The following is a 27,948-nucleotide window of genomic DNA, read 5'->3' on the forward strand; positions in this document are numbered from 1 at the left end:
CAGCTACCGCCTCACTGTTGGTGCTTGCTTGTATTACTTTCCTGCTCAGCTGCTGCAGTCGTAACTTGGCTATGTTGATCTAGATCGGTAGTGGTGGGAGCAATGAACAGGCCAAGAAACAGGAATCTGCACGGCATTTATGGGGCAGTTTAATCAGGCAGAACTTATAGGTAGGTACTTTGTGGTTTGTTTTCTGCCTTCCTCAACTCTCTTTTCTACTAAGATGGATGTGGGAACAGGGGAGAAATATAGCACAGCCAATAAAGATTGGCACAGGAGCTGCAGAATGCTAAACATCCACATTTGGTTCCTTATGCCTTTGGCATAAGAGGATCCAAAGGACAGATGCCTGTATGATTCATGAAAACCTGTGACCAGAAAAGACAGGGAGAAGAAAGGTCCGGCTAGCAAAGGAAAAGTAGAAATGAGAAGTAGTCTTGCTAAGCTATAAGATGAGGAGAAACCAAGCAGAATTGTGTTATAGGAATGGCCAGGAAAAGAGGGGGAGAGCTGCTCCGAAGAGAGGTTTATGTAAAGAAATTTGACAGAAACTAAAGAAAGGAGCGTTCAAGAGGGAGGCAAAGCTGGCGTGACATGCATATAGGCTAGCTACAGAGAGAAGAAAGCTATTCTGACACTAGGAAGAGGCATGTCTGTGTTGTTGCTAGAGGAGTATGTTATGAAAGAAAAGACAGATAAGAGTTCAGTGTCTGTTGGGAATAGAGAAGGTTTGGAATTGAGGTTGAAGAGGATCTAGATAGGAGTTATAAAAAGAAATATTTTTTTTATTCCAGTTGGAACAAATGATTCACAGATGCTCTGTTTGTAAAAGAAGGATGATGGTATCAGGCTACAGAGATYGCTTAAGGAAATAAGAACTCAGGCCTTTAGTGGCAGCATTTGCATCTTTTAACTAAGAGGGAAGCAAGCAATGCTAATTAGGTTTGTATGATGATCATCAAGTAGCTCAGGGAATACTGCTATCAAGAATGTTTAACTTGTAGGAATCATTCATGTTCGGAAAACTTCACTCCATCTATACATTAGCCTTCTGGAATCAAGGCTCAGACAGCTAAGAAAAAAGGCTTTATATAGGAAGCTGGAAGACATTGAGTGTCTTGAATTTTTTCCGCCTGACACACACATTCAGGAAAGATAGAAACAAGATAAATAAAGATACAGCAATCAGAAAAGGAAAAGTAGAGGATAGCAAGTAAAATGATATATCTGGCCAATATTTTGATTTTTCCAACTGTTAATTTTCATATGACTGTAAATAAAAAACAGTGTTTCTACTCAAAGATAAGGTGGCTGGATGATAAAATGGGATGGATGATAAAAAAGGAATTGAAACTCTTGGTACCAGGTCATGTAACTGGGCATAAGTAGCTATAGCAGACACATGATAGAGTAGCAATCATTTTGGACTTACAGTGACTAAAGAGAGAGGTAAAGATAGAGGAAAGGTTAGARGAGAGAAGAAGAAAATAATTGCAGACATAGTAATGAAGATCTGTTAGGAGTCTCCAAGTCTGACTTGAGTAAGAGAGAGAACAATAATCCTTAAAAAACTATGGTAAAAATAGTCATGCTATTTCCTTTATACTTACAGACAATCTGTTTTTTAGTTTTTTCTGGATTAGAATAAAAGTGCCAACAGTAATGGCAGGACCTAGGTATTCTCAGACATGATAATCAGATTTCTTTATCAAACGAGGAACAAGAGGCAATACTAAATTAAAATTACTTTATTGAGTAGATGCTTTTAGAGAAGTGGCTTGTAAATAGTAATATTAAACTGAGCAGTTCTGTGTTCATTCAGTTATTGTTGAATTCCAAGGTAGAAAAAGACAGGATATAATAAAGGCTTTGAATTTTAATAAGACAGACCTCAAAAAAGGGAGGGAAATAATTAGGAAGTTGGATAAATGAAAAGTTCAAGGGTGTGAGTGTAAAAGATAAAAAGAATTACTTAAGTCAAAAGTGAAAATATGATCCAACGTTTGTATTCAAACAAACATTCAAAAACCTGCAGACCTCTCCAAATACCATGAGTCTATTAGGATATTAGGCGTGAACTACATATATATCTTTTTTTGCAAAGGAACATTTTCTTGGACTTCTGGCCATTCACACCTTTTAGTTGAGCTGGGCTGTGTTTAGAAAACTGAAAATATATAGCAGAAGATTATGTAGCCATCTGAAATARAAACATAAGCTGGAGAACAGCTTTACTGAGTTTGATGAAGATCTGTCTAGCCTGATGACTTTTATCTGACCATGACAGTACTGAGTGTGTAGGAGGACAAGAGTGTGAGAGCCTTTATCCTCCCAGCTTCTAATGGTTGGAGGTTTGGGGAGTTCCACAGCCAGACTCTGCATTAAGTCTGTCATGTTCAGCAAGTGCTTGTAAACCTATCTTCCACTGTTTGTCTAATCCTTTTGAGTCTATTTGTATTTTTGACCGCTGCAACATTTTATAGCAAAGACTTCTGCAGTGCAGTTATTCATTATAGAAAGAAGTACTTCTGCTTTCATTGTCTGATAATTTCATAGTTGCCTCCTGATTTGGAGAAACAGTGTAAAAAGTTTCGTAGTGGCACAACTGACAGGACTGTAGATGTCTGTCAGATCTCCTCTGCCACCTTTTCTCCATGTTCCCCGTGTTGTCTTAATCTATTTAGCTTCTTCTTGCATGACAGTCACATCAGATCATCTTTACCTCCCTTKTCTGTATCTCTCTAGTTTTGCTAAATCCATTGTAGGATAGCGTGACTGAAAAGAATGATTTAGGTATGGGCACACCATGTACTCTATTAAAACAAAACCCCCCAAAATAGCAGGGAATAAACATCTGAAGAGCAGCTAGAACTAATAAGGGATAACAGTGTCACAAAATCTAATGGACAGTGTTGGTCAAAACACACCTAGAAATGCTTTTAACGACACGAGTGACATTCTGGATGTTTTCAAGCAAGTAAGTAGAAACAAGAAACAGTCTTTTTAATGTGAAGCTGCATATATTTACAGGGTAACAGCATGAATARCAGGGAAATTTCTAGAGGTACACTCACTAAGCTTATGAGTCTTTATATATCTGGTGTTTCACAGTAATTACAATCCAGTGTTTGCAGGATGTTGTATCTGCCAGGGTGAGGAGGGATTTTTTTTTTCCTCTTTTGAGTATACCTTCATTTCACTTTTTAGCTTCTAGTGATATGTTCAAGATGGTTTAGCCATAGGATGTGACAGGATACAAGACTGGGGTAGGGGCCATATGTGTCTTAAAGTTGGAGCTCTGAAACAGGAACTAGTTTACCTTTTTATTATTATTTGGTGAAAGTTTGACTGCAACCACTTGTTCCTTACACCTTGCCACAGCAAGGTTCTGCAGTCTTAGTAGTGTCAAATGACAAATTATGTATTTGTTTCTGCCCTGAGGTTTCGGTCCTRCATTTAGTTGACCGCACAATCAGATTTTTTGTTTTCGTACAAATGATTTGCTGTTTGTGCTTGGAAGTAGAATGAATAATTTACAGTTTAAGTAATTTAGATGCTTGTTAAGTATGCCTCTTGTTCACATATTCAATGCTAAATAATTTCCAGGCTTGAGGTTCAGAAGGTATTAAAGTTAGATTGATGGGACTTCTAAACTCTTTTACTTCTCTCTCTCTTATGGCCTATAATCCTTTTCTAAGCTCCTCTGGTGATACTGCCTCGAAACTCTGGTTTTGCAGGGAGCTAAATATAGGTGAAGCCATTGATTTCTCTTGCTGTTTTTCTCTGGCCCATTATAACTGTAGTGTTGGTTTTGTTATAGCAGGCATGGGAAGCAGCATTTGTGGTTTGGGAGTGAGGAGCAAAGGTGAGCTGCAGGCTGTGAATGTGGGCAGTTGGAGACCAGGCATGGCCTCAGGGATCAGCTAGAGAGTTGGCTTGGGAACAGAGAAAGTCATTCCTAGAGAGAGGAACTATTTGATTAGAAATTAGTCAAAATCAGCAGTATGTTTTCTTTTGTGAGATGTTCTGAATGGATGAATTTGTGAGAAAAGTACTGTGAGGTAGTGGTGTAGATATTAAAAAACAAGTAATGTTGGTAGGAAGCCTGGTTAGACATAGTGCTGCTGGTGGAYCCTGGTCACTCTGCCAGTTCTGTGACCAGGGTGATGAGGTGGCAAATGTGGAGTAAGGTGTTGGCAGTCAACTCCTTGTCATGGCCAGAGACTGTAAATTGGAGCCTTTGGGTAACAGAGGTAATTTCTGAGTTGTGTTGCTGTAGATTTAGTATTGGGCCTTCTGTTTACGTTCTCATAGGAGCGGGAGGAGGATCCCATGTGCTGGGTAAGGTTCTCTAGTTCTGCAGACAGCTGAGTATAGCCATGGGGCTCAACCAGCTGCATCTCATAGAGTGGCATGCTGTTCAGCTACACTAGGCTTTCTGCAGCCCAGAGTGCTAGACCAGTCTTAGCTGGCTGGAGGGACCTCTTTAGTCCTGAATATGCCATACTTAGCAGCATTTGTCTATACAGCTACAGCAAACTGGTATGCTGAAAATTTCCCTAGTCTTCTTGCTAGAGGAAATAGGTTTGAAAACAGCCTCTTCTGCCTGTGCATAGCTCAGCACAAGATCAGGATATAGCCTGTTGCATCACGGCTCTTTTTCCAAGATGCTGTACTGAGCAAGCTCGTTGGAAAATCTGCAGATAGCCTAGATGAGTCCTCTCTAGGAACTGCCATGTACACTTTGCAAATGTTTGACTTTGCAAAGAACCTGTGGGGGCTGATTTAGCCTGGAGAAGAGAAGACTGAAAAGGGATCTTATCAGTGTGTACAAATACCTTAAGGGGGAATGCCGAGGGAATGGGGCCAAACTCTTTTCAGTGGTGCCGTGAGACAGGATAAGAGGCAATGGGCACAAACTGAAACACGGGAAGTTCCACCTAAACGTAAGGAAGAAATTCTTTCCTGTGAGAGTGACAGAGCACTGGAACAGGTTGCCCAGAGAGGTTGTGAAATCTCCTTCTCTGGAGATACTCAAAAAAGCCATTTGGACGTGATCCTGGGCAACGTGTCCTAGGTGACTCTAGTTGGCAGGGGAGTTGGACTAGATGATCTCTAGAGGTCCCTTCCAACCTCAATCATTCTGTTAGGTTTTAGGAACACCGCATATAACCTCTGAACCTTTTCTTTCCACTGCTGTGCAATAAAACTTAGTCTTGTCACCTTGCTCAACAGCTACTCTCATTCTTCTCCCTGTAGCCGTTCCTAGAGTACCAACAACTCTTCTGTTGTACCAACAGCTTCCCTCTTCTCCTCACCCCCCTCCAAAGGCACCTCAGCTTCTGTTATTGACATAGTGCTGCTGAATGAATGGACATAGTGCTGCTGAATGAATGGAGGAGAAGCACGGGGGTCCTACTGCTACTATAGGTGGGATAGGTAAAATGCAGGGACTGCAGTCCTACACATCTGTCACAGCAGCCTCTACCATGTCTTTGCCAACTCTGCAATCTGTAAGGGAGCAGGAAGCATTTAATGTCCTTCGGAAAGGTGCAGACTAACACCCCCAGATACAGGGAACAAGGGGAACATGTAGTAGCTATTTAAGTTTTTGGTGTTGCCACTTTTCCACTCAGTTTCCTCTTCCTTAATCAGATGGAGCTGATCTATCTCACTTCCTGCTGAGTTATTTTCTAAACATTTAGTCATCCTCATTTTCCTTGGGCCGTCTCTTTCTTTCTGTGAGCGACTTTAGTGACTGATGGTAGCTCTATTAACAATGATGTGTTATTGCTTACTTTCRTTCAGATTTTTTCTGTATCGCTGCATTTCTTCATCTTTGCTTCAAGGATGTATGACCTCACATTTAGCAGCATACTGAAACACATGGTTCTCAAATGAGAGCAGTTTTATAGATAACCCATATTGTACACTAAAAAGAATTTGTCCTCATTTTTTATACTCCAGAACTCTAGCTTTTTCTTCTGATTTTATCACACGTGCTCTCTTGCATGTATTCCTGCTCTTGCCACTGCATTGTTAGCATATGGAAGTGAGAGATGGATCCTAAAGTGAGTGTCAAGCACTGAAGACTGAAAGGAAGATTCCTGTGGCAGGATCCCTTAAAATGCAGAAATTTTCTTTAAATTGTGTGTTTGGGGGGGATTCTGCTTTAATGCTTACTTACTGCTCTTTTTATTTTCTGTATGTGTGTGTATGTGTGTGTGTAGAATAAGGATTGAGGAAGAGTATGCCAAGAACCTGTCCAAACTTTCTCAAAACTCCCTGGCTGCTCAAGAAGAAGGGTAAGTTTGTCTCTATGCATCTTGTAGAACACAAGCATTTCAACAGCAAAGACATTCCTGCTTGTATTTTTCCTCAGATCTCCCATTCAGAACTACTCTGAATGTGGAAAAATATATACAACATCTATACTGCTGAAAGTAGATCCATAAGGTCAGGCCAGTAGAATTGGAGCAGCATATGCAAAAGGATGAAACAACAGTCTCTTCTCATCTTGGGTCTGGACCTTCAAGAAAAGCAGCAGGCTGTCCCTGGTTTGCAGCATATTCACTGCAGAACAGGAAAGGATGAAAGAGACTTTCTTGAGGAACGCAGTGGATGTTCTTAGTCTTCCCAGCAGTAGGACATCTCTGACTCCTTTGCTTCTTCCACTAACAAAGGCTGTAGGRCATACCAAAGTAGAAATGCTTTGTAAGTTACTAAGATTATAGGCAAAGGGCTTCAGACTAGATCTTCATAGTTCTTCAGTAATAGTTTAATGAAGACACCAATACAGAAGGATTACAGATAGTTAGTTGTAGCTGTTCCAGTGTAAACCCTCTAAGCAACAAAAGCCAGGGTTTGAAGTGACTATCTTCACCCTGATTCTCACACAGTGTATTTCTACTGGAAACTGTGGACTGAAACTCCACAATTTAGATGTTTCCTCTTCTTCCAGCAATGAGGGACTTAAATTGCAAGAAGGCAAGCAGACTGTTGCCTATGTTGTTCTGTAGACATTTTCTTTGACAATGGCTTTTGTTGTTCTTTCCCTGTTAGGTATAGGCATCAGCCTTCTCCTAACAAAACTAAAAGTCACTTTCTTCCATGTCCTCCTCTGACTTTCTCCAGTCCCTAATAGAAAGAGGAGAGAAAGCCTGAAAAAACAAACAGGCAGGAAACTGGGGAAGAGTCGATGAAGTAGGGAGGGAGTAAGGACTGAAGCATTAAAAATGTTAAAAATAGGGAACTGAAGGGGACACTTAGCAAAGTACTGCAGCAGTGCTCAGAGGTTGTCTTTAGATGTCCAAGGAGCCAGGGACACTTCACAGTGGTGCTCAGCATAGAGACATGGCAAGATGAGGTAATGGAAAGAAGTCCTGGAGGCCCTGTAATTTCTTGTCCTCCTGGTGCTGTGGTGGCCAACCTATCCAGGATGAGGAAGAGGCTGATGAGAAGGTCTTGTGAATTGATGAGGCCTAGGAAGAAGAAAGTTTCCATTTTAAAAAAGTGAGGATGGAAGGGCAGCCAGCAGGACAGCTTGAAGCCAGAAGTGGGACTGGCACATTTGAAGTACGCATTGGAATGAGAAAGTGTGACAGGGCCCATGACTTGCACTGTGAATATACTAGTTGCCACTGCTGGTAAGACTCCATGGAGGATTTTCCAGCTTTGCTGCCCAATGGGCTGTGGAACTGACTTAAAGCATGAGCTGTTCCTCTAGAGTCCTTTGYCCTCTTCTGGTTATAACAGGACCCACTAGTGTGTATGTAAATGGGACAGGGCGAGGAGATAGAGCTGATTTGTGATACTGGGATTCTAGGCACATTGCTGTCGTTATGGTGCTGTTGCATGTGTATGGAAGATGATATATAAYCCATAATTTTTTAAGTCGTAGTAGTGAATAAAATATGTATAAGATATTTAGGAGGCTGAAATGCCTTTTTCACTGAAAAGGTTAGCTACAATCATGTGACTAAAAGAACCGGTACCAGTGAGAAATGGACAGTGGAAGAGGACCTCAGGTGGGATTAGGGAAGGAAAGGAGCTGGGAGTATTTGCATAGACTAATCATTCTCAGGTTGTGTAGCTGTAAGGAACACTGTACTTGAGGACTTCTCTTACTGGAGCAATATTGGAGATTACAGGTTATTTTTTTGAAATCAGGTGGTGGGCAATGTTTCAGCTACTAGGAASGGGCAAATGTGATTATCTTTGAAAGTGTGGGGAGGCAGGAGAAAGGAGTCAGGAAATTGTAGAGCTTTATATAGCCTACTGAATAAGTGGTGGAATAAACAAACTTTCTAGAAGCACTTAGCAGAAAACAAGATGATGAGTAATTGTTATGGATGTATACAGAACAAGTTATGTCGATGGAATAACAGGCCATGTGGAAGAAGGAGTCAGCATCATACCTCTTAATTTAGTGTAGCCATTGGCAATGGGAGATTCTTGTAGGCAGGCAAGATAAATGTGGCCTAAATAAAAACTGAGGTGCARAACTATTTGAGAAGGCATACTATTTACTAACAGAAAGTAACTATGGAGTGGAATTCCGTAAGATTTGTCCATAGGGCAATGAACTGAAAAAAATTAAGATGACTCTCAGTAAGGAAAAGGACAAGATTTTATACTTTCACAGGATGGGATAGTTATATAACAGTTTGTGGGAGAAGGATCTGGTTATAGTGAATCACAAGCTTATTCATCAGTAACTTTACACTGGTGTCTTAAAAAAGCAATCATACTGAAATATGTAGAAGAAGGAGTCTCTGGCACGATTTAATCCTCGTCGATCTAAGAACTGGAAGGCCTCAGTTAGAAGACTGTGTAGTTTTGGTTATGACATTTAAGAAGAATCTAGGCTATTAGAGAGGGTCTGGAGGAGTGTACCTAAACTGATCTGAGTCTGGAAAACAACATCTCTAGAGAAGGTGGAGAGAAAACCTGATAATTTTCAAATACTGACAGACTTCTCCAAGGAGAAACAGAATAATCTGTTTATTAAATGTAAGGTGTGGAGTAGAAGAGTCAGTGGAAAAAAAATGTGTTAAGTGGAGATTTATTTTAAATATTAAAATTAACTTTTTAACAGTGAGGATAAGATGCTGCTTAAGGAGAGTGCAGCATCTCAATAACTGGAAGCCTTTAGAAGAACAGCATGGTCAAAGGTCTGTTACATACAATATAACTACAATTCTGCCTTAGTATAGAGAGATGGGTTATCAGCTATTTGCTGTCTTTTTTCTGTGGTTCTGCTCTGCATGATACGGTACAAAGCATTGGTATGTCATATGGAGCTGTCTTACGAATCTTACTGAGATGATGCCCAGAGAATAGGGTCATTGATCATTGTTGCGTTGTTTTTTTAGAACACTGGGAGAGGCTTGGGCTCAACTAAAGAAGAGTCTAGCTGATGAAGCAGAGGTTCATCTCAAATTTTCTTCTAAGGTAAATACTTAGTTCCTCCTTTTTGAAAGATCTTGTCATGCAGTTGATGAGAGTCACTCCCTCAGTGGTTATTAATGGGGAAAATACTCGTGTGTATGGTACATATTTTGAAGAATGAAGAAGTTGGTGAATGAGCCTCTGAAACTGGTGAATGAAACTGTTTTTCCTGCCAGCATCATAATTGGTTTAATCTACCTGATAAGTAGGTTAAAACATACCTAGCCTTATTTTTTTTTTTTTTCATAAAAGAAGGAATCTAGTTCTAGCTATTGTTTACCTAGGGGTCCAAATTCAGGTAAATCTACCTATAGCTTGTGGAGATTACTTCTGTAGAAGAAGAAACAACAAAAAAATATAATGACTTCTTGAAAAGAATCTACCAAATCTGTCTGCAAGGAAGAGAACCCAGGGCTCTTTCTTCTTAGTATTGTTAAGCTTTGTGAAAAGTGCAATGGGAACTTACTTGGTGTTATTTTTGGAACTTCTGTCAAGTGATGCCCAAGGAGATTTCATCTAAAAATTATTGTATTTATCTGTTCTTTTCCAGCACATATGACCTAATCTTGCATCCTGTTACATTATGTTAACCTCTGTGGGTGGTCACGTTCAATATAATTCCAGATATCTAAGCACAACAGTTATGTTCTGGGGGAAAATTATAGCTCTGAACTGTTTATGAGTGATTATGCACAGGTTACTAAGGCAGCCAGCAGTTGCCTTGGTAACCCACTGTTCTTTTTCAAACTTGTACTACTTCAGGGTTCTAATTAGTAAAATACTTTTTGCTCCCTGTTGGCCTCACAAATTGATTTCCAAGAGGAAAAAATGCACCCTGRAGTGGAGCTTGCAAGTAGAAGAACCTCCTGTAGCATCCTCTGACTTCCTTCCACACTGCTACTTTACTTGCTTTGGAAGATAAGCAGCTGCTAGTTCCAGGTTTATTTTATTAACAGGACACTTTAAATTTATCAGTTATTGCCATTATTCTCAGAGAAGTTATTCTTAAATGTAATAGTTGAATTTCTTATTGATAGTCAAATGAAACCAGAAAGTTCTGTACACAAAGCAAGCAGTACAGCACAGAATAYACCAAGAATATTCAAAGTAAACGCTACCTGTGAAGATAACTGAGCAACTTTCATGTAACTTCAAAGCACTGTTATATGGGGAATTACGAAGACATCATAGAAGCACTCTCAGAACAATTAGGAAATGTGTTACTATGCTACTGATGCCTGTGCAGACTGGAATGATAGTTGTGGACAAGATATGTGCACATAAAGAGTCCTTCAAGGAGGCCATCATCATACTGAACCTCTTCTCCAGCCATCTAATCATCCATTGCCTAACTCCAGTAGGGAGATTCTGTTCTGGAAGAGAAGATATACGTACATTATAGTAACAGAAGTCATGGTGGGCTGGACTGGACTGAATGTTACCAGCCATTCTGGAAATGGTGCTGATAGAGCAAAGAAGATAAGTATTTGTGTGATCAGAAGAATTTTGAAGCGTGGTTTCTGATAATTCAGCTGCATAGGTTCTCTGGTGTCTAGTAATATGATTAATTCTRTGCCTCTATCTTTCTGCCTAAGCCTCTCCTGTACTGGTAGAGATATACACAGAGAAACAGGACCTCTGTTATATACCTGATAATAACTGATTTTAACAAACTTTTTGCGATCTCAAATCCTCTATAACRTCTGGTTGAAACTCAGTCATGGGTAAGTGTCAGTGTTCATATCCACTCATGTTTTAAATCTCAGCATCTTAGGAAACTAGTCTACTAGTTTCTACTAGTCCACTACTAGTAGTAGACTAGTCTCCTAGTAGTTTCCACCTACTGCATGCATTAGAAAGTCCTTTTGAAAGATCTTTTTTTAAAAAAAGAATAAAAACTGTCAATTACAATGCAGTGCAGCCCTGGGTCATTCGCATTTGAATTTTATATAAGGTCTATTTTGATAGCTTATGGTATGTCTTGCAAGATGGAAGTTCAAGCAGGATAATGATGCTAGAAGGAAGGTGACTGTCTTCACTGAGAAATCTGCCTCTTGATTCCCAGCACATGAGACTTGGAGAAAGTAACTAMCTTGTTAGTATTTCAAGCCTTCTGGTGATGCATTTGCCACCTTTATGAAAATCTCAGAATTTCTGGTCCCATTATAAACTGTGTGAAATAAGTGAATAACTTTACTTTTGTTTTGGACAAGTAAAAATACCACTGAAACGTCCTCCTGTTCTGTTTCCTCCTAGCCCTAGTGATTTTTATGATTTTTTTCAGCAATGCCTGGTTATGTCCAATGCGTCAGGTTGCCATCTCTCCCAGTGAGAGCAGTTGATTCATGTTGGGTCATTCACCCGGCCTTGGTGGTGGAGGGATCTGAAGGACACTCGGCGCATTTGACTATTTACAACTCTGCTCAACAGAGAGATTTGTATCAATTATAATATATTACCTCTTGAGTTCACTGAACCCATCCTGAACTTCTCTCTGTGCCAGTTCTTCTTCATCTCTAAATCTGCTTCTGTTACAGCTGCAGGTTTATACCTCTGTTCTTGAGAGAGCTTGTTTAACCATGTGGGACCACAAAGTTGTGAAAAGCCTTTATTATCTTTTCTTATCTCATCTTTTCTTTATTATCTTTTCTGGGGCCATCCTCATGAGACTGTCGTAGAAATATTGTCTAGAGATTTCTAGTCCAACCTCCCACTCAGAGCAGGACTGTYACCAGTACMGGATCAATTCGACTACATCTTTGTCAAGCCAACTTGTCCTGAATGCCTCTAAGGACAGAGATTTCATAACCTCTYTGTTCAACTTGTTCCAGTGCTTCACTACCATGCTTATGTTATTTCTTTTAATGATACTCACCCTGAACCTTACAACACTCAATTTATGGCCATTGTCTGTTATGATATTGCCTGGCCCTACTAAGAAGAATTTGGATTCTTCAGCTTTGCAGCTGACCTTCAGATAGTTCAGGCTGCTATTGGAAAATCCAGTATCTCACTCTTCACCTACCTAAACAGGCTCAGCTCTATTAACCTTTCTAGAACATGTGCTCTAGGCCCTGGAATGTATTTGTAGTCTCTCTACATTAAAAATCTAGACTTAACTTTAAATCTTGACATGTACCCTCAGTGTGCCAAATGACCCTACTGGAGTCAGAGTCAGGTGCTTTTATTTATATACTTCTTTTTTTTTGGTAAGTGTCATCAGACTGAAGTCAGAATATGTAAATCAGTGCTTTGCACATTGCCTACAGTGTGTGTCAGAAAAGATAAATGTCTTAATGGGAGATAGGAAGAGAAAATTTATCTTTCTGCTTCCCTCAGTAAATTTTCTCTTTACTAAGCTATCTTATAGAGGTAAGGATTGAGGTAACTTTACTCAGAGTTGTTTTGGGGAAAGAAAATGCCTCTATAGCAATGTCCCTTGGCTGAGTGTATGTATTGTTGCTTCTTTGTCCTGAGCTCAGAAGAGCAAAGTGGTGCTAACTGGCTCCTCACTGTTAGCATTTCTTCTTTTTTGTTTTCATTATCAGCTTCAAAGCGAGGTAGAGAAACCCCTGCTCAACTTTAGAGAGAACTTTAAGAAAGACATGAAAAAGTGTGACCATCATATTGCAGACTTACGGAAGCATCTGGCTAGCCGCTACGCAGCAGTCGAAAAGGTGGGAGCAGAGAACAAAATTGAGATTTTTATAGGATATTGCCTGGGACAGAAAGCAGCTGCTTCTTGAAAAGGTTCTGTTCTACCAAAAAGAAGCACAAAGGTTTCTTCTGAGGGCTTTCTGCTGTAACTTATGCATATCTAGGCTCCAAAAATGGTTTTCTTCTTAGCTGAGTTTTGGGAAACTGGGAGCTACAGCCAATGCTGAGACGTTATTACTGAAAGCCTTTCTGTTGCATCTCCCATGTCCCACTTCAGGTTGAAGTGTTTTGAATATATTTGATTAAAATATTCCTAGCTCATRTAGCTTAGAAGTCACATATATTGCCCTCAAAATTTATTCAACACTGCACTGGAATGGCAAYGCTAGGTCAGACCAAAGGTTCATTTAGCTCAGTATCGTATCTCTTACGATGGCCAAAAGCAGGTAGCCAAGGAAGGCGGCTCAAGTGTATCATGAGAATTTGCAAAAAATTCTCCCAGACTCTAGTTTTCCRTTCCTCATAGCAAACCTTATTACTTCAAAAATCTAAACAGTAACAGCACCCTAAAATCAGGTGCTATTTCAATGTAAACATCTAGTAAGCAGCTGAKATCATGCTTTACAGGGTGTTAGGTCTATGAAAGGTAGTCTCTTACTAGTAAGTGGCGGGAAGCTGGATACCTCTGCTTCTGTGATGCTGCCCATACAATTATGTCAAATGATTTGGCTGTTTGCTGTTGTATCCTCATTMAGTATGATCTGCAAATGCAAATATCTCACCCAGCAAACCATGAGGTTGTTGGAGCTTTCATTAAAGATTTGAATACTCATAAGAAAATTCTCCCAGGGACAGAGTTTGTGGTAGGGTACACAAAATAATTGGACTGTGTGTGTGCAGGGAAGGCATTTTTCTCCAACATAATAAGTTCTTGACAGTCATATCTGCAAAGAAACACAGTCATCAGTACAGATGTTGGAAAGAATGAATCAAAAGAAATAGCCGTATTTACAGTTATGACCGATGAAGGATACAACTTCTCTCCGGGTTCTTTTACTGCAGCTCCCTCTTGTGACCTGCCAAGCTAAGCCCATGTTCCTTAAAACTGCAGGTTGAAAAGCATAAAATAATTACCTGCAGAGCGCTATAACTCACAAACTGGTGTGACTGTAAAAAACAGCATTGTAACTTAAAAACAAGTATGGCTGTAGAAAACTGCTAAGTGCTAACAAAATATCAGCATCCAAATGAGCTTTAAATGCGCTAAGTGGGGAAAGAAAAATGTGACCTATTTTATAACAAATGAAATGGCCTGTGCAAAACAAGTGATTTTTAATTTATGTATTTTAGGCAACCTCAGCAAGTGAGTTGACAACAAGCGTGTGTGGTAATTAAGATTGTTTGTTCAGACACTTCACTCATTTTCCTGTATAATTTCAATAATTATACAGACAAATCTGAATTTAAAAGCCTGAAGAACTTAAAAGGAAAGCAATTTAAATAATCAGTTGTATCTAGGTCCTAGATTCTTGATTTCTAAAATATGAACTACTGTTGTCTAACCAAAATCAATCTTTCATAAATAAGACCAAAACATCATGCTATTAGATCCTGATAAATTTATACTGAAATCCAGAAGCTACTTAAAGAGATATGCTGTAAGATATTTGAAATTCTTTCAACAATTCAGATCCTAAGAAAAGAAGCAAGCAAAAGACTTTATCTGGTCTGATACTAGTTTATGTATTTGGAAGAAATTTMAGCTCCCCTTGATTGTTCAAGAAAAAGGGAGAAAGTTGCTATGAATGTCTGATGTTGCATTTTGTACTCTGCCATTGTAAGGGTAGATAGTTAGAGATCCAGGAAGAATGCAGATGCTTTCCTAATTTTTCGACAATAACATTTTTATGGTGTGGTGGGCCACTTTAACACCATGTAGTGTCCTAGGAGCTTGAATCACCGCACTCTGAAATAGGATTCAGTTTTATGTAAAATCCCTGACTTCTTACTGACAGATATTTTGTATGGAAGAATCATAGATGACTGAAAGCAGTTGGACACTTTTTTTCCTGTAAAACATATGACTTTTCTTTTAATTACTCCAAGGCCCGGAAGGCTTTGACAGAGAGACAGAAGGATCTGGAAATGAAAACTCAGCAACTAGAGGTGAAGCTCAGCAACAAGACAGAAGAAGAAATTAAAAAGGCCAGACGGAAGTCTACCCAGGCAGGTGAGTACATGCATCTGTGAGCCAGCAGGATGTAAATGTAGCGCCAATAAGACAACAAGAGGGATGAGACAGGAACGAGATGAGATGTAATCAGCCATCTATTCTCTTGGTCATTTTTTTATACTTTTTTTTATTATTACTATATTTAAGATTGCAAACATAACATCAAAGTGAACCAGACTACTAGTATGTTTGATGTTAAGTACTGTGACAAAACAAACTCAAGTTTTTCCAAGTCAGGCATGAGAAAATAGTGAATGATTTTGACAATTGGGATGAAAATACTAAAAGGAGAGTGAATTCTCCTTTTGTTTTGTAAAGGCATGCTGAGATAACAGAATGTTTGTGAAACTTTCAGAGGCARATTTGAAGAAGTCTGAAGTGATTTTTTGTTAAAATTTAGGTTTGATTCTATTAAACTTACCTAGCCTGCTTAAATGCTGCAGTTTTCAGGCAGAAGCATCAGTAATGCTCCTTGTTCTTGGCTTTGCTGAGTTAGTGAGATGCTTGTGTCCAGTCTGAGGCCTCTAAGTGTCTTTGGAATCCCACTTTCTCAAATACATTTGTAATTTACTCAGGTTGCATTTAATTCAGATAAAAATCTGCCCGTTGAAGACTATTACCTCTACCACAGTAGACTAGTACCTCTACCACAGTAGACTAGTACTTGCCCAGGATGTAGCAGATCTATGGTTTTGGCCCTTCTTGACTTGAGGGATTTGAACAGTTCCCCAATCCCATAGAAATATCAGCAAGTGAAGGGCAGTTCTGAGGTAAGAATGCTCTGCATCTCTCCTGTTGAAGTTAGGTTATTGTGCAACCAGGAAGGCAAGTATGGGACTAGAGGAAGAGCAAGCAACCAGGAGCCAGATCTCAGCCTGGCAGCTAGGGTATTCACATGGCCKCAGAGTCCAGGACTTTTCTTGGTGTGATGGTAGATCTGCAAATTCACATTTTCATATACGCTCAAATATTCTACCAGAGATCTTTTAGCCCCAGGAGCTCTCAGAGGGGCACCCTATGATCTTCCTCTCTGCAGGTGCCTTCCWGTGTATGTTCCCTCCAGTTATTACTGAAAGTGAGTTGAGCCTGTGAGTGTCTGCCTCTGTTCTCCCAGAGAAAGGTTCTCRGCATTTTCTGATTCACCTGCAGCTCAATTTCTGGAGGAATTGGAGCTTAGTGGCATTTGGTTCTTAATTCCCTCATGGGAGAGTTCTTATCAATCCTTAATATCATGTTCATAGACCTTTCCTCTCTGTAGAAGTCCATCAGGTATCCATTGCATCAGCCACAATTATTAGCCAAATAAATACGGCTGGTCTTCCTTATACAGTGTTTTAGGGGCAGCATTTGAAATCTAGACCTATCTGAAGTTCATGACAAGAGTGGTTATTGAGTTTTGCTCAGCTGAGAACATTTCTCTTCCTTTCTTCTTCCCAAAATCATAGTCACTCAAAACAGAGCAGAATTACATATGCTACCCATTACTGTCTTTTTACTTGAACATGATATTTTTGCCATTTTTCCTCTGTTACTTAATGATTAGAATGATTTCTGTTCAAGGGACACTGACGAGTGTGTATTACACTGTAGTTAAGATGAAACTACTTGATGCAACTTRAACATGTTTTGCAGAGGCTCAAATCACTTCTGTAGGGTCCATACAAAACAGTCTTTCTTCAGATCTGTAAAGCTGATACATACAGGTTTTTAGTACCTTTGCTAAAAATATCTTGTAACCAAAGCTTCCGCGTTTCATTCCTTTTTAGGTCCATCCCTTGGCAGAGTGGTCCTTCCCTCTGTATTTTTAACTCTGAGGCTTTCTCCTAGGTAACCTGTCTGGGTTTTGAGGGCATTGAAAAAAAAAAGTCATTCAGTGTGACTGTGTGTGTAGACAACCATTTGAAGAAGCTACATAAAAAGGGCTCTGTTAGTGACAAGAGGTTGAAAGATGCTCTTTCAGATGCGTCTGCATCTTTGGCACTTGATTGGCTGATGTAGTCCTATTTTTAAGCTTGATTCTTCCCCAGTTTATGAGTAAAGATCTTTTTGTACGTAAAAGAACACTATGCAATTGAGCCCTGAACCTAGGTATGACAGCCATTAGGGAAGGTTAACTAAGCATTTTTTAAAGAAGAATGAGAAATTCTTAACCAGTAAGCAGCCATCTCTGAAAAATGCAATCCAGCTTTGCCATCTCTCTTCCCCTGTCAAAGGTGTAGTTCTACAACTGAGAATAAACTTACTGTGTTACTGTCCTGAGCACGAAAGGAAGCCAGAGAGTTAGACCGGAATCCATGCATCTTCAGAAGTTGGAGATTGTATGTATTTACAGCTGGACTGAGCTTGCAGATAAGCTTCCTTTGATCTCGGGTAGCTTGAGCCTGTTTTAAATCCGTCTACTGGATTTGTGCAATCTGAACTACAAAGTTGCTRTGACTTAGATGCATAATTTATTACTGTTGACTGTGCTTTAATTACTTTTTTCTGATATAATTTTCTGTGTATGATAGGTTTTATTTTAACTGAAGTAACTTTTTTTCAGAATTCAGGGTGTTTTGTGAAATGTTTCTTTGTCTTTCCTTCTCATTCCTTTTCCACCCAATCACTTGATCTTTTATCAAACATCAAGTGCATTTATTTTGTTGAAWTTTTTTTTTGTTGCCCCCAACAAATACCGCTTAGCAGAACTGCATTYGGCTCCACCAGGACTGAACTTCAAAAATTCTGGATCTGTATACAAAAGAAGAACTGCAACTTCTTTCTAAGCTCCRTAATATATGGCTATGGAAGACTAATGTGTTGCTGTCGTGAACTTTTCAGGGGATGACCTGATGCGCTGTGTGGATCTTTACAATCAAGCCCAGTCCAAGTGGTTTGAGGAAATGGTGACCACCACTCTGGTATGTAACTCTGTMTACCATCTTACATTTAAACCATTGTGAAGCTGTAATAGCTTATAACTCTTAGCTAGTCACAGCGCAAAGCAATGGGAAAARTTAGACAATAAATCTCCTACTGTGTTTCCTGGTTTTAGTTCTAAGGAAAAGTCATGTCTTTTGGGGAAAGAAGGAAAAACTGTTTTCTTTGCAGAATGTATTAAATCTAGCAGTCATTTAGAACTACTCAGGAGACAGAATGCTGGAATTAACCTCAGGAAGAATTAAGTGATGAGCAGGGAAGACAAGGAAAGAGATATGATTAATCATTGAATCTATTTATATATTAATGATTTTTTTTAATCCCATAATTTTATTTCTTCTCTAGTATTGCCAGCTCATAAGAGGCATGATTTAATTGCCTAGTTTTCTGCGTCTCTGAAGATAGCACAGTTCACAGTATTCTGCTTATGGGCTTGTACCTCCAGGGTTAGTTACCCAAGAWGCCATCATACTCTTCTGCCTTTGATGTGGTCTCATTCTCTGAAGTACCTGTACTTTGATTTCATGGCATCTGCCTCACGTCATTCCTTAGAGTCCTTCTGGATGGCAGCCAGTTGCTACCAAAAGTGGGGAATAAAAATGTCTTTTGCATGCATTTCTTTCACTGAACAAACACAAARTAGAAAACTACTCCAAATAAGAAGCAGAGTAGAACAGCACTGAGCATTTTGAAGTGTGTATCAGTGCAATAGTTAAGCCCTCCTAACTAAATAAAAGCAGATGGATGAGGAAATCCAGGAGATAAATCTCTTTTGAGAAGCAGAATGAGAGAGAAAAAGTTGACTGTCCCTAGGCATAAGGAATCTGATTCTCCTGTCACCTGCATTGGTATTTTCTCACTGGCACAAATGATAGAGACCATCAGTGCCAGTGATTTATAGGTGGAATTAGTCCAGATATGGACTGGTATAAGTTAACTGTATATTTGTTCTTGAAGACTTAGTAAGATTCAGAAGTGCTACAGTAAATAGCTCAAGAGGTATTTATCATGGCCTGCAGACTGTATAGTAGATTTGTTTGAAATGGAATGCAGRCTGAGAAACGTCGGAAGATAAATCAGTACAAGTGAATATGCCTAAATCTGATAAGCTCAGGTACAGGTCAGTTCAGATGAAACACAAACTTTAKAGAATTAGGGTTTAAAGCTTTGTATTTCCTTTGCTTATCTATCTCCAGGAAGTTTCTATCACCAATATAATGCACATTCTTCCTACGGAGTATTTATTATTGTTAGGACCGAATTCTGTATCCTGGTTGTACAGATCTTGTGCCCTACGTAAGGCAGTCTCAGTTCAAAGTGATCCCCTTTTCAGGAAAGGCACTATATCAACCAGCAAGCTGCCTTTTCAACTAAAGCATTGCTGTGGTCTGCTGACTGCTAGCAGAACTAGGAGGAGGCTTGTCCYATTTTCTCATCTAGTGAACAATTAAAGCTGCTCTTATGGTGTCTGRTTAGACTTAGTGTAGTCAGGTCTGAGCTGTGCACTACGATGCTATATTCTCCTTCTCCACTACAACTGTTGGAATTGGCAACGAAACATATAAAGCTTCCATYGGGAAATGGGTTCCCTCTTGCTTGCTATATGCCTTAAGGCACCAGACCCTGTCCCTTGGYGGTCTCAATTTTAGCAAGCTTTAGACATTTTTTTCTATCGTTTGGCTCAGGTTGAAATGACTTCTCTTGTTTGCTGCCCTCTCTTCTCTGCAAATTAGAGATATGTAACTGCAGAGTTCAACTGCAAAGTGTGACCCTGGGGCAGCATCATACTAGCAGACAAATTTTTCTTTGTCAGCCTTCCTCTAGGCCTTCAAACTCAGCTCTCAAGAAAAATGTGGATTTTTTTTTTCTTTTCAGGAACTTGAGAGACTAGAAGTAGAAAGGGTGGAGATGATTCGACAGCACCTTTGCCAGTATACACAGCTGCGGCATGAGACAGACATGTTCAACCAAAGTGTAAGTCTGTTCTCTACTTACATACCTCACTGTACTGCACCTCAGCTGAGTAGAACAGTGCATGTTCTAATCTGTCTGGCTTTGTAACAAAAGGGAAGTGAAGATAGTAAATAAACAGTTTTACTGTTGGGGGTAGAAATATAATCCTTTTTTTAAAAAAGGGATACTTTTCAAATATTTAAAAACAGAGGATATATGCTGACCTGTAATACATGGTTGGGTTTGATGTAAGGTATATATTGCAGTACAGGAGTCAAAGGCTGACTGGCCAATGCCTGGTATAAGATGCTTAATGTTATAAACCTGCTTACCACTGCTAGGCTTCCCATTCAGACCTGGGTTTTGTGCACCCACGCTTGCATACATGCAGTGCTTGTTCATCTGCAGATGCAATGTAGGTGTAACCATAGCTGCTTAAGGCTTCAGAAGAATGACCATCTCTGCTTGAAATGTCTTTGACATTTTGATTCTTGTTTTGTTCGTTTTAGACAGTAGAGCTTGTGGATCAGTTGCTTCGGAAAGTGGATCCTGCCAAAGACAGAGAACTGTGGGTAAAAGAACACAAAACTGGAGATATCCGACCTGTGGACATGGAAATATAGACTGATCTATAGTTATATGTGATGGGTCCACTGAATTAACCAGGCTAATTTTTTTTTTAAAGAGTCAGAAGAGCACAGAGAGACGTTTTTTTCCACTACCAGACACCTTGTAATTTATGCCTTCACAGGCTATCTCTGTTACACTTAGTCATTAAAATGGTCCTCATTGTGCTAAGCCTTAAAGCACCAAACATTCCAGGGTTAAGAAACCAGATGTGTACTTCCCACCAGAGGTTCCCAATTGCACGCAGCTTCTAGAAGAAATCTGCTTTCTGGTACAGAGAGCTCTGTTCTTCAGTGACTTTGTGCTACAATCCTTGCATGACACTCTTTATATAGTATGTTAAAACAACCATGCAATGAGCCTCTGGCTAGCAAGTAGATAACTATTTGAACATGATGCAAGAAGCAAGGAAGTCATGAATCTCAGGTCTGTCACTGACTGCTTACATGGCCATCAGCACATCAATTAACTTTTCTGGCTCCCCATCTATAATAAACACACTTCTCACATCAGTGTTGTGAGGATACATATATTTCATATAACAGAATTTCCCACTGAGACAGTGAGAGGATGGCCCTTTTCCCAAAATAGGAAATAAGGCAAAAGGCAACAGAGAAGACTCATGTCCTTCCAGTTTTATACTCCCTCTCAGGGATACATAAACCCATTAGCTTCATCATTTCAGTTCTTGGCCAATAGGTAGTAAGGTTGAAAGTGTTATCACCATTATTTATGAGGAAAGACTTGGTTGTGCTATACCTACCTCATTAGCTGTCTGAGTGCCCTCAGTGGCAGGAAGAGGTTATTTACCATGGAATAAATGAGATGTTCAAAACCTTTCTTGCATATGCAGGATATTTTCCTACAGTATCTTCTTAAAAACAGTTTTTTTGCATCTTGTTTGGGATCAAGGTTTAAATTGGCCTCTGTTGGTTCCTTCAGGTGAATAATTGCAACCTTTAGATGCCCTTAATTATAAGGTCACTGCTGGGTTCTTGTCTAGCTAGACTATGAGTTTTAATCTTTTTAGAGCTTGATTTTCAAAGGTGTCGTGTGTCCTAGATTGCTATTCTAGATTGCTTCAAATGTAGATACAGGTGCCTTTTGCACAATCACATTCTTAACCTCAGATTTTTCCTTTGTCACCCTTACTACACACTGCCACATTATTACCACTGCTCTTGGCACTCTCTAATGTTCCAAATCATTTCCTTCCTGCAAATGTCTCCTCAGCCTTCTTCTCTGCTGTGATGCAAACCTTTATCAGACATTGGCTGGTTTAGTGTCATGATCATTGCATGTTTAGGACTGTGTCACTATGCCGTGGTGTTCCTGACTTTTTTGACCTGATACCTACCATATTGCACTTCAGTTACATATTTTTGAATTTGTGACTATAATTTTATTCTCTATCTGGGAAGCATCCAGCACACTAGAACCTGAATCTCCCCTGCAGGACTCCTGAAAAGACATTTGCAGTACAAATAAAATACGATTTGTCTAATTGCCTCTGAGTCTTTGAGCTCCGTTAGACTAAAAAAGTTTCCTAGATTCTTCTTCTGCTTCTCAAACAGGGAAATTTTGTGCTGATCTCCCTTTTTCAATCTTATTATTCAGTCACTGTCTGTCCTCAACACAAGAAATAAATGTTTYGGCATACTGATGTGTATTTTTGCTCTCTGTACCTTGCACTTTGGAGGACAGGCGCTCTTTCCCAACCTCACCTCAGCCAAAAAAACCCCCAAACCTTCAACATCAAAAAGCTACTGGGGTTCTTAAGAACTGAAATCTCATGTGAGCCCTGTATTCTCAGATGTATTGTAATTGAAATGAGCAATCTTGAGAACATCTCACCACATTTTTGAACTCTTGATAGCAGAACCAAGCCAGTTATGCACTTTATACAGTATTCTGCTTAATAGGTATCTTAAACCATCTGCTATCTATTACATTTTTTCCCTCTTTTTCATAGATAGCTGTTATTTTACTTATTTTCAACTGGAAGTATAGTCCATTAGCAGAGATATCTCTCAGGACTGTTTTTAAGCTGCTCTCAGTTCTCATTTGTAGTTTCTGATGATTTGTAATTTCTCTACGTATTTACAGAGAGTTTTTCTCCAACTACTTCTAGTTTTTGGTCTATTTGAAATGTTACAGGAMTGCGTGAGTTGTATAGGACCACAATTATCTTGACGGAAGCTGTATCTTTTTTTCATATCAATAATCTAAGGAGATCACTTGTAGCTAACGTTTGTTTACTGATGGCTAATCTTTACCAGACAGAGCAAACTGTCCCATGGAACTACTGTATGACAGGTGAAATACTTCTTATATTACAAGACTTTGATCTGTAATTGGTGGAAGTGTTAGAAGTTTTGTTGTTRTTATACGGTTTCCAGTTTATTTCTGGCAAAGGGAAACCCCTTGCGATATCACACTACGGTTACTTGGGATCAGTGTTATTTGGCCTATTCCCTTCTCTAATGGATCCTCTAATGGACTGTAAACACTATGATGTCTTGTAAGTTAGGGAATGCTCGGGACCCTGTGCTTCTGAATGAACAGCAAGTATAAAGTAGATAGTGACATCTTTGAAGTGGAGCATGGACCCCTACCTCTTTTTATTCATTCTTAAGAAAGTGATGCTAAGAATTTTAACATTCATACATTCATTTTCCGTTGAGTTGCAAAAATACAGTCATATCCAGTTTTTCCTTATACGTTAATTCATCCTAAATAGCTTTTCTTCCGGACCAAGATCAAGCTTCATATTGTTACAGTAGCATCTAAAAAAGCATGATGATGTTTTAATGTAAATAATTAATAGGAATTACAAAATAAATGACTGAATACATATTGATCTCAGGGATCACCTTATTTGTCCACATACCTGGTGGTGGTTTTTAATGTTTTAGACATCTACTAGTATCAGGCTTTCTTTGTTGGTTGACAYACCTACCTTAAATCTTCATATGGCTCTATGATCAGAGACCAGAAAGCAACCTTTGGATGATGCTAATCTTTGATTTAAAATTGGAGGAAAAAAAAATGTAAAAAAGTCAAAACAGCAATGAAAAGATAAATGAAAATCCCTGTTCTCTTTCTGGGATACTTTTCCCTGTCTGCAGCCCTGCTTGAGCTGCTGAGGGGTAGCTGTACTCCCATCTGTTGCACAGTTTCTGTAAGCATTGAAATTGTTCTTCCTTCCATGCAWAAGAGGTAGCATGCAAGCTTGCTCTTGAGTTCCCTTTGTGCTTTATTCATCTGTGCAATTTGATGCTGCAGAATTAGCTGCTTTTCATTTACCTCACAGCCACACAGTAATGCCGGTTTGGTTTGTGTTCCTGTGTTTTGACAGTGAGCTGCTACATTTTTTGTTGTTTGTTTGTTTGTGTGTTTGTTTGATTTTCCCTAGCAGGATTTTTTTGTAAAGCCTTCACAGGAGTCTGGTAAATGCTCATTAGCAGTTGTTATTGCTCAGACCTTCTCAGAGGATCTTTAAACTCATCCCTGTCATTTAAGGCATTATTTAAATAGTTGCTGCAAGTTAATCTCCTTAGTCTTTTAAGTAGGAACTTACACTGTTCTTTTGACCTGCTCTCTAGAAGTGCTCAGCATTCAGATTTTGAGGAAGTCAACAGGGAGTGTATCAGTGATAAGACACTTTGAAAATCAAGCTACATGACGGCACGGACTTCTTTTTTTCCTTAGGCTTCAAATATTTGTAAAAGATAAACCTTAAGAAACAAAAATCTCGTCACTTGAATGTGTAAGAGCTAGCTGCTATACATACAATTTCCAGCAGCTCCGCGATAGACACTGTGTCAGGCTACATCAGGAGCGCAGTTGTATAGCAAGGGCCTGCTGGTCTCATGGTTCTGATGCCAGCCATCAGAATCCACATCCCAAGGCAAGTGAAAAAGTAACTCTGCCTATCTGTTTATTCAGTTGCACACAGGGAGAAAAAGAGCACTGCTTACCCAGCTGGGTCTTTGTCTATCGAGCACCTTGGAAATACAAACCAGCACCTTTAAAGGCCCCCCTGGAGTGAGTTGATATAACTTCGTGCTGTGATCAGTCTATTGCTCCATTYTGAACAGAAGAAAAAAGAATGTATTTTGCACTAGCACAGCCTATTGGGTCTGTTCCCAGAGAAGAGAGTAAGAGTTGTCTTAGAGGCAATATTGTGTGTACTCAGATTTTCATTTTATAAGAATGCTTCTTCAAAGGACAACATTATAAGAGAAGCTTTCAAGATAATAAGCTTCCCTGATCGCTGAGCTTTCAGGAATGTATACAGGCGTCTTGCTTCACAGCATGYGTTTAAATAAATGAAGGAAAAGGTCCCAGAGGTAGCGTTATCCGAAGCATTGCTACAAGTAATTCTTGCTATATGGGCATTCTTTCTGTACTAATACAGTGAGAGGGAATGGCTGACTGGTGTCCCAGCTCCTCTGCACTGTGGAGTCATATGAGGCTTTGCATAGGAGCCTGCTGGGCCCATTTAATATAACTAGGCAGATRATGCTCATAGGTAAATTCGAATAGAAAACAAGCGCATAAGGCAGTAAATGTTTAACTGTCCCAATCAGGTCTGAGCTTCTTGACAACACACTTGCCTTCCTTAGAGCCCTAGCACATCCCAGTAACATGAAAAATCAGTGACAAAATGACCCCTTGTGTCCATTCCTTAATTCAGGGCTTGCTGGTTAGCACCTGGTCGTGACAGCTGGTCTGAGGCAACACCACGTTGATACCTGAAGAATGCTTTTTGGCACTGGGTGTTGGTGTGATGTCCTGTAGCATTTCACTGATCTGACCCTACGTTAGGGAGCGATATGTATCAAGCTTGGCTTACAGGCGTTTTCCAAGAGTTCAGAGCACACAATCTTTCTGTTACATAATGGTGATGTATTCTTTCACATCATTAAGTCCTTGTCTTTTCTGGAGGACTATTGTATAAATAATAGTCATCACTTTGTTTTATAGTAGAACTTATTCATATAAATATGCAGCATTCAATTCTGATTTTTCTTCATTGTTAGTGTGGCCACACCTCCACCGTGGACCTCCACCAGTTTTCAGGACCTTTTCCTTAATTTTGAATTTCAGTAGAACATCTCTGTTGCTGACAAAATTTCATGCTTTTGGATATTTTCTGAGCATGATGAGTGCTTGTTTTTTTAGAGAATTTCTATTTTCTTTTTATATTCTTTTCTTGTCAGCCACTGGGTTTGAAATTGCAATGACTCCTTTTTGTGCTATTCGCTGTTCATTCTTTCTTCCTGGAGATTTTTTTTCTGAAGGGACCAACACATAGCACAATTTGACTTAAAGTTCTAATTCCATGCATTCCTCAGGCAGAAAGTATTTGTGTCTTACTAAGCATCTGATTCTAGCAATCATGCACTAATAAAAACATTTAGAGACTGATAAAAGTTACATTTTAGGTCAATAGCATAATAATTGCAGGAAAAAATATTTACATAAATTTGAAACATTCCAATTTAATCCCTTCAACTTACATTAAGTTGAACTATTTTTAGGTATAATGTAAGAGACAAACTCAGTGGAATTTCGGAACAAAAGCAGTTCAGCTGCTACATTCAGGTTCGGTGACTGGATAACACTATAACTTTGAATAAATACAGTCTTTCAGGGCCATTATTTCACAAATACCCGAATAACAGCTTGAACTGCAACTCTGCTAAAATTCAGCTAGCAGTTCCCCCCAAAGTGCCTCTTTAAATTGTACCTCATAAAATCATATAAAAGACATTGATTCACCCTATAAATTTCCAAAACTCAGGAGCAGCCAGTATGCACAGATCTTGCAGGATTCTCAGCACTCCTTCCTTGCTCTGCACTGTGAAGTCTTTTAGGGTAATCACACATCAAGTAAACCTGCCTTTATTTCACTGATCATTTACTCTCAAGCACAAACATCATAAATTCTCAGTGCTGAAAATGGAGTAGGAAGTGTTAAGAATATTAGATTTAAAAGCAACTCCGTTACAGGACGGTTGCTAACTTAATCTTCACATCTTTAAATACAGGGATCTCTGCAGAATAAGCAAGGAATCCACATAAAAAAGGTAAAGGGTATCTTGGATGTAAGTAGGGCTGTTTTTTTWAAAAAAAAACGCACCTTGACTCTTCTCTTTGAAGTGGTTGCTTAAAACAAATTTTCTGGTACTGGAAGTGTAAAGCTGATCAGTGCTTCTGGGGATCTCATATCTGCATGATGTGACAATCTTGTCATTCAAATTTGGGAATGTTTGGCCTGAAATCTTGTGTTCCTTCAGTTTTTGAGATGATGACTGAGTCTAAGAAATTTTCATGTCTATTTACCATTCTRTCACTCCACTGGGGAAGAACACTCTTTAGGGACAGCAACGTCTATCATTATGAAAAAAAAAGCAGGTACTAGTACTGGACAAATGGCTTCTCATCCTCCTTAAATATTATCCTTTCTTTCAGCAGTCCAAGACAGAGTGAAAAATCCAATTCTAAAAGCAGAGATTCGAAGGCAGGCCTGATCAGTAGTCATATACTAAAGAGTTTTCTACTAAAATAAAGTTGCCTATTTGGTCCTTTTTGTGTAACTTTTACTAAATGCTTTCCAAGTTTTTAGGAAAGTTGTCTTTTGCCAGTACTAATGACTTCTTTATAAAATTGTTTAACCAAAATTTTATATCTTTCCATAAATTTTGGCTGAGTAGACCCCTTAAATAGTTCATGTATCCTGCAACCTCTGTCTGGGTAACTAGTAACTATTGGATCAGTGTTTAGATGATGATGTGGCCTTTGTTCAGTAAAGATACATGAAGGAATCACTTACTGAAGAAGCTGAATGCAGAGAAGATTTAAGGGGCAGATCTTCAGCTAGGGTAAACTGGCCGTTTCATGGAAGCTAATTTATGTCAGCTGTGGATCTTGTCCTTCAATGTTGAAGGCATTGGCTATAAATAATTTTTCTGTCTTAGTGTAAAACAATTTCATACGGTTAAACTGTATTTTCCTATATTGTTCTTCAAATTCCTGTGCACCACAGTGCTCATCTCATCTCCTGTAAAATAAACTGTACAGAGACATATTGAGAATGGTGT

General features: G+C 39.2%; 1 protein-coding gene across 1 annotated transcript in view; it reads left to right on the forward strand.

Moving 5' to 3' along the window:
• Positions 1–27,942, forward strand: part of GAS7 (growth arrest specific 7) — a 69,937-nt gene extending 41,995 nt beyond the window's left edge. The window contains exons 8-14 of the mRNA XM_085315223.1: positions 6,231–6,305; positions 9,375–9,453; positions 12,999–13,127; positions 15,214–15,337; positions 18,161–18,240; positions 20,135–20,233; positions 20,722–27,942. Coding sequence (XP_085171349.1) covers positions 6,231–6,305; positions 9,375–9,453; positions 12,999–13,127; positions 15,214–15,337; positions 18,161–18,240; positions 20,135–20,233; positions 20,722–20,835 — 700 coding nt within the window. The 3' untranslated portion in view covers positions 20,836–27,942. The remainder of the gene's footprint in view (positions 1–6,230; positions 6,306–9,374; positions 9,454–12,998; positions 13,128–15,213; positions 15,338–18,160; positions 18,241–20,134; positions 20,234–20,721) is intronic.
• The last annotated feature ends 6 nt before the right edge of the window (positions 27,943–27,948 follow it).

Source organism: Rhea americana, unplaced genomic scaffold, assembly GCF_003343005.1.
Source record: "Rhea americana isolate MKP2758 unplaced genomic scaffold, rheAme1 scaffold_422, whole genome shotgun sequence".
Taxonomy (NCBI): Eukaryota; Metazoa; Chordata; class Aves; order Rheiformes; family Rheidae; genus Rhea; species Rhea americana.